General features: G+C 43.9%; 1 protein-coding gene across 1 annotated transcript in view; it reads left to right on the forward strand.

Moving 5' to 3' along the window:
• The window catches only part of snx29 (sorting nexin 29), a 118,532-nt gene extending 113,388 nt beyond the window's left edge, over positions 1 to 5,144 (forward strand). The window contains exon 21 of the mRNA XM_079182051.1: positions 2,277 to 5,144. Within this exon, the coding sequence (XP_079038177.1) occupies positions 2,277 to 2,403 (127 nt within the window). The 3' untranslated portion in view covers positions 2,404 to 5,144. The remainder of the gene's footprint in view (positions 1 to 2,276) is intronic.
• Positions 5,145 to 7,115: the final 1,971 nt, after the last annotated feature.

Here is a 7,115-nt window from a genome sequence, read left to right on the forward strand (position 1 = left end):
TTTTTTTTTTTTGTCTGTGACAATTTATGTATGTCTGCCTGTGCACGTGCATGTTGGCTTTGACTTTGTGTGTGTGTGTGTGTGTGAAAGGAAATGTTCTCGGAATAATTTATTATTCAGACAACTAATCACCACACCCCGCCTTTTGCTGTTAGACAATCAATTTGATGCATGCTTGGGTTTGTGTCCCTCTTCATCCTAATTATGCACCTCTGCGGTCAAATTATTAATATTCCAACGGTGCCTGGAAAAGTTGTTACCCTGCACAAATCAATACCCTGTCCAAATGGGGGACAAGCGCAGGCTGAGAGCGAGAGAGAGAGAAAAAAAACCTATAAGCCTAATTAATTTAGCACATTTAGCCCCTTTGCCCAGTTTGATATGAATAAATGAGATGGCTTGTGGTTTCGACTCCGCATGCTGCCCCCAATTTAGTACGTTTTTTTGCTGATATAACTCCCCATTGCATCGCTGTTTGGCCAACCTTGGTCAAGTTCAAAATGTGTGACTGCACTCCTCATCGAGCTCGCCTGGTGCGGCGGAGAGTGGTACTTGTGCCACTGAGGAATGTCCATTTAGTGCCAGAGGAAAACAGAATAATGTTCGCCATATTAGCAAAAACTCAGGCTGTTCCCATATTCCCCCCCCCCCCCCCCCGGAGCTGTGTGATCGGGGCGGTTAAGGCATACATACATAAGTTTGAATCTGTGCTTTCAGGCCGGTCTCTTCCATGTCTCAGCCTATTTGAACATGGCAGAGCCTCTCCGCCATTTTACTGTGCTGCTTTTTCTCATATTTTTTTGTTGTAGCCCCTGCTGCCTCACATACAAGCATATGGCCCGCGGTGACACTATCAGCCAAAGCACCTCACCATGAGTGCATTTATTTTTAGCTTGTGTTGTTCTTGTGGGAATCAAACTCCAGGGCCGTCCAGATGTCCCAGATAACCTTAATCACAGCTGTAGCAGCTGGGATGCTTCATTGAAGAAGCCTGGTTGGACATCGACAGGGAAATGCCCTCTGTCTCTTCCTTGTTTTTAAATATTAATTGAAAATCCCTTTTGTCACAGAAGCACTTGAACCCACCCGCTTCCATTAACCCGATCACTGCTTCGTCGCCGTCTTGGCGATGAAACGCTTCAGAAGAAACGCAACAAGAAAGCATTCAACTGCAGGCTTTTCCCCCCCGACAAGTGGCTCTCATTCCTCCTCGTTGTTCACCGGATGAGACTCGGGGATCAGGGGTTCACGTGTTGCGAAGGCGGTCGTCAGGGTAACTGGGGCAATGATGTCATTAAAGCGGCCGGGATTATATCCTCCCGAGTAATGAGAGGCCTTGACATCATCGTACGGTCAGAGATCAGAGACTATAATTTCATTCCTCGTGTCGCGAAGAACGGCTTGTGGTGGAGAGGGCGGTAATAATGAAGAAGCTGGCGGGATCACTGGCGGTATGCGATCGATTTATTGATTTTAGATGTTGGAAAAAAATAAAAGGTAAAGCAAAGACATAAACACCCCAGAACATTCTATATCACTATATTCTAGCACAGAAATGTACCTCAGTTGATCACGTAAACGTGGCAGAACGTTGGCAATATGAGTACATTCATAGAAGTGTGTTTGCTTCATTTGCAAGGAATCCGTTGCCGTGATGAAAGAGTATAATATTAGAAAACACCATGAAACCTCTCAGTCTCACACTAACACGGACGCTGGCGCGTTGGGGTTTCCGGTCTAGAAACACTGGTTTCCTTGCAGTGTAACTAAGTACACATATTACTATTGTTGTCTTGTTATGACCCACAATCCAAATAGTTTGATTAGTTCTCATCCTACAAGCCTTTTCCTTTGTATTGTTAAAAGGGAAAATGTACAATTACAAATATGTAAGCTAAGCATATTATGAACGAAATGACAAACTAGCACTACAATACAAGAGCACAGTATCACAAAAACGACTTAATTAAAGCCAAAACCAAAGACTGCATTTTCAACCAACTCATGCAACTAACATTAGCTTTTTACATTTCGCCCCTCTTTATGCACAGTTAATGCAGAATCATTTAGATTCAGCTTATTCGGTGCATGAAAGCTTCTCTATTTGCTGCTCTGACAAATGTCGGGTTTTCCTAGAAAAGGTCCTCTGGCAGAAGGGAAACGATGCATTTAAGTCTCCAGATGCAGCACCAGTGGTTTGTTTGAATAATAAACTGGGTAATAATCTTTGCCAGATGTTCATTTAAAGCCCATGGCTCCTCTCTTCTCTCATTCAGAGACACACCCCAGGCCAACGACGGCGGGTCCAAGACGCCCCGGTCCAAAACGTCATCCCGCTTCCCCAGACTGGGCCGCAGCCGCAACCAGGAAACCAGACCTGAACCCCAGAGTGGCGACCTTTAACCCCCCCCCTTACCCCCCAAGAGCCGCTGCTGAACTAATAATCTCTCACTATATAGGCCCGAGGAGGACCTCCTTGGACTGTGACACACTGGCTCACAGTGTGTGAGGACATTAGGGGTGTCTGACGGACCTTCAGAGCCTTACAGATTAAAGGCCTCAGTGGAGGTTTGGAGATGGAAGGAGAACTGTAAATGTGTCGCCTGGCTGAGTAAAGGACAAACGACTCGCCTGAGGGCGGCCTAGCAGTGGACCCAATCATACAGCAGCTCTTACCTCACCGAGACACACAAAGACTCTCTGCAAACTGCACAGGAACGGGCCTGGACTGCTCTCTCTGATCTAAAACACAATGAAGACGACGGAGAGGTGTTTTCTTTTTTTTTTCTTTTTCTTACTCCGCTCAGTTTTGTAGTGCCGGTGTTTCTTGGTCACAGTGCCTCCAGTGTTTTGTAGCTGCTCTCCTGCTCTGGGAACGGAGCGGAGGGTGTGGATTTTAAGTATTATCTTGGGAAATGAATTTTGCTTTTCAGCTTAATGTGTCAGCATTATAGTGCCATTATATTTTAGATGATGATTCACTGTCTCTGGTGTGGACCACAAGGCAATGGGCATTCCTTTGTCCTTCTTCTGTTCTATTATTGTCATCATGGCTAATGGAATATCTGCAGAAACACATATCTGAATGTCACCGGGGATGCAGTATCAAAAGCATCTTCTACATAAAGAGCATATGAATGGATATGAACTGAATCTATTTGGGACTGTAGAAAAGTTATCAGGGTTGTGAGGGGGAGTGAATCTTATAATTCACTATCTGAGAAAAGCAAGACCAGCCACCCCCCAGAGCTATTGATGTTCTCCTAATAACTTTAAATAAGTACTCACCGAACTATTACTAACTAAAAGAGGCAAAGAACAACGCTAATATATTGATGGAAAAATAATGTTCTCAATAGCCGAAAGTGGAATTAGAAATTTCCGAATTCAACAAAATGTAGAGTAAAGGCTTTTACACACCGAGGATGTTAAATTAATTAATCAAACTGTTATTATAATATCATTGAAACGCGTTGAAAAAGGTTGTTTTTTCTCAGCTTTCGCACCGTGAACAAAGGCGTCAACCAATCACATTGTGCGGTTGAGTTCAGGTGCGTATTTATGAGGATTTTAACAACAATTCTGAGGCTCGGTAGTCCGAACCAAGACTCGTTTCAACCTCGACAAAGGCAGACCCTCTGTGTGTGTGTGTGTGTGTGTGTGTGTGTGTGTAAAGACCTAAAGATATACTAAATAAGAGGCTAAACTTTATTTAAATTAAAGGCCAACTTTATATGACACTGTAGGCTAAAGTGACGGAAAAAGACATTTAATCACCTGTATCAATGAAAATGTATTTTTTCACATTATTTGTGTTTGACATAATGGGCTCTTATCTAGTTGACTGATTGCTCAAATGAAGCCCTAAAACAGTTAAAGAGGAGTGTTGTCCTCTGTTTACTCCCCTAATAGCTTTCGGACGGTCCCTTTTCCGAGAAAGTTCATAAATACGCATACATTCTTGCGGTTTCTCCTCAAAAGTATCTTTTCCACATGTCTGAGATCAGTCTCGGACACCTGCTGTGATGTATACGACCATTTTTCGTCTTAAATGTTTGTGAGCAGAAAGGAAGGGGAACATTACAATAGATGGGGTGAGCTGTGTTTCAGTAGGTTTACCCTCAACCCCACTATGGCTGTACTATACAACTCCACCGTATCACAGAGATATGGGTCCAGGTCGGCTGGCTATATACTGAAAAATGATTCAATGTTTAAAGATTGTTTAACTAAATGTGTCTTAGCTGGATTTAATGCGGCGTTATGTGTGCAAATACATGTTTTTACGAGACTAAACACTTGAAGAAATGCTGCTTGTTGGAGTGCAAAGGAAAGGGCTGCTGAGCATCAAGTGTGTGTAAAACAGAAGCTCATCCATATGGATGGGATCCCTGAGAGCAGCCAGAGACCACGATTCAAACGAGGACTGATTGTGTTAGAAGGTTGTCGGGAAAACTCGAATCAAAGGGTCGGCTCGCAGAATGGTAAACACTGTTCACCGTCTACGAGGGGAGGGGAACAAACCAGGCTTGTGGGTTTTAATTAAGCTGTTATTCTCACACGGACGTGACCCTCGCGAGTATCCGTCTGCTGGTAAACAACGGTGCGCTGTCGGGACATTCTCACGGGGTCACCGTCCAATAGAGATTTGTTTCATTAGACCTTTTTTACAGAGGGATTCTGCCTGTGGTTCAACATGTGGCGAGCTGTCCGATTTTAAAAAAAAACATCAGCATGGGAAAGAAAATGAGACCGAGTATCAAAACACTTTTTAATTGCTTTTCATCGGTTTTCTTTTTCTCCTCAATCGGAAAAAAAAAATGGCACTGCTGTTGCATCGTATGGAGAACATGTGATTTGTGACATTCTTTTTATTAAAGACTATTCTCTGCTGTGATACAGTAAAAGCACAGAATTGGTGTTATTACTGCCTTATAAACATTGGAAAAAATCAGCCCACAGCATCAAACTTTGTCTCTTGGAACACTGGGCGGGTCTAACTTTCGCTGCATGAATATCCATATTGTATATGTTGTAATGCAACACTCTTTCACAATGTGCAGATTTTCTGGGAAAGCTGTTTTAACTCCTCACTATTATAAGCAGTGTTTGCTTATAAGGTCCATGAGCAGCTGGGTGAGGTTGTCCACAGTCCCGTTGCTTACTTCACGCTGGCCTGCTGACAGACGGGTGTCGGTGGTAACGCCTCAAAGTAAGGGAAGGAGGCTGCTGATGTGTCTGGAGCCAACATGGATGTTAACGCTGCAGGATTTAAAACACTCCAAAAGTTGGCTTTGCAAATGTTACATTCGAAAGAAAGAAAAGTGAATGACTTTATCATTAACTTGTGTTTGATCAAAGGAAAACTCCACAGGGCCACTTTAACCCTTTAAATGCGCTGATCTTTTCTTTTCAATTCCTAATTCAAAACCAGTTTGAATCAGGAATGTTTTGCTAAAAGTCAAAATGTAGTTTCTTTTATTGCTTGATGCCCTAAATGCTAGAAATATCTCGGGTGCTGTTGAGATTACACAAGTACAAGCCTTTTCGTGTGCGGTGCCGCGCTTCACTCCTCGTTCTTGGGGCGTATAGACGTGTTCATGATATGATCACAAACATCACCGCTCTTTTAAATGACTCCACCTCCTTCGCCTCAGAATCCTCCCGACGCTGGAGGAATTGAATCTCACTGTACCTCGAGGCTGGTATAATCAGAGCGATGCCGGGCAAAGGAAGTGGGGTTTCGCTTATTGAGATGCAGCCTAAGTGCAGTGCGTCTGTTCTTGTGTACATTTCTGTCCTTCGTCAGCAGTCAGGCCTCATCTCTCTCTGTGTCACAGCAAAGAGGAGCTGAACAATAAAGTACAGTTTGTACAGTACAATGCTACCACGTCAGTGTTGTCTTTGTTTACCTTGTTGCTTGCGTTTATGGATGGAGGCAAAAAGGCCATTGCGCAATTCTGCTGCAACAGTAAGTATTTCTGCGCGGATGCATGTCAGTGTATATACGTTGATGTCATCATCCATGCGTAGGTATACATAGTAGGTGTGTGTGCGCTGGAGCGCGCACGTGTTTGTATGGCGGGATAAACGCACCAACGCTCGCGTTTTACTCTGCACATGAACCGGGTGCATACATGGACGGATAGTTGCTGTGAATTCCATCTGCGGCCCTCATTGCATCTGTTCAGCTCATCGAATGGTTATTTGACCTTCACCGCTCCACTAAGCAGTCTCTGCGCTTTTATTCAATCCATTCAATGACTATTATTTGGTGAAATGCTGCAGTTTTTTTTTTCCCCTGCACTGGGCATGCCGCACCGGGTCGGTAGAGAGAGAACAATGGCGGGGTTGTGCTAAATGCTCATTGTCCATTGACCAGACAATTGGTTAGGAGCCCGTTTAGGAGGTGGATGGTTGACTTTGGCAATGTTGGACACATTACGCACATACACACGATTGGATGCATGGAAGCCAAGTTCTCCGAGCGCTGACGCGACACATCTGCAATGTTTCTATTGTTTTCATAGAATGGAATAGAAAAGCATTGGCTGGGCTCTTGACATTTATTTGTGAGAAAACGGGCTGAAAAAGTGTAACTAACTACATCGTATGGAAATGTGTATATTACGAGATGCTCTGCCTGTGTGTAACTCTTATGGTAAGTCTTATAAGAAGGAGATTGGAGGGTCAGAACGGATGTCACACATCGAGGGACAAGTCTTGACTTCTCATTAACCGCCAAACGCCCGGGAGACGGCAGGAGAGCAGCGGTGCCGGGGTGAATAGATTGTTTTTGTTGCCCTTTGCGACAATTTCAAAGATTTCCATTCAACATTTTACCCATGAAATCAAACCTGAACTGGCTACATAAGAGAAGAGGGGGCTGTCTGAAGACTACCGGTGAGTCAAACCCGTTCACTGCCAGGCCAGAGTAAGAGTCCACAGAGTACACTAATGACCACCAACTCACATCTGTAATCAGCACAGCTGTAATAACACCGTCTCTATTTTACATTTACAAAATACAAATTGAATTCACTACAGATATTGTGGCGAACTAGCTGGAAGTGCTTTGAGCACTTGTTGCCTCACGGAGCTGTGTTGCGTTGCGT

The sequence above is a fragment of the Pholis gunnellus genome, assembly GCF_910591455.1.
Source record: "Pholis gunnellus genome assembly, chromosome: 21".
NCBI classification, from domain to species: domain Eukaryota; kingdom Metazoa; phylum Chordata; class Actinopteri; order Perciformes; family Pholidae; genus Pholis; species Pholis gunnellus.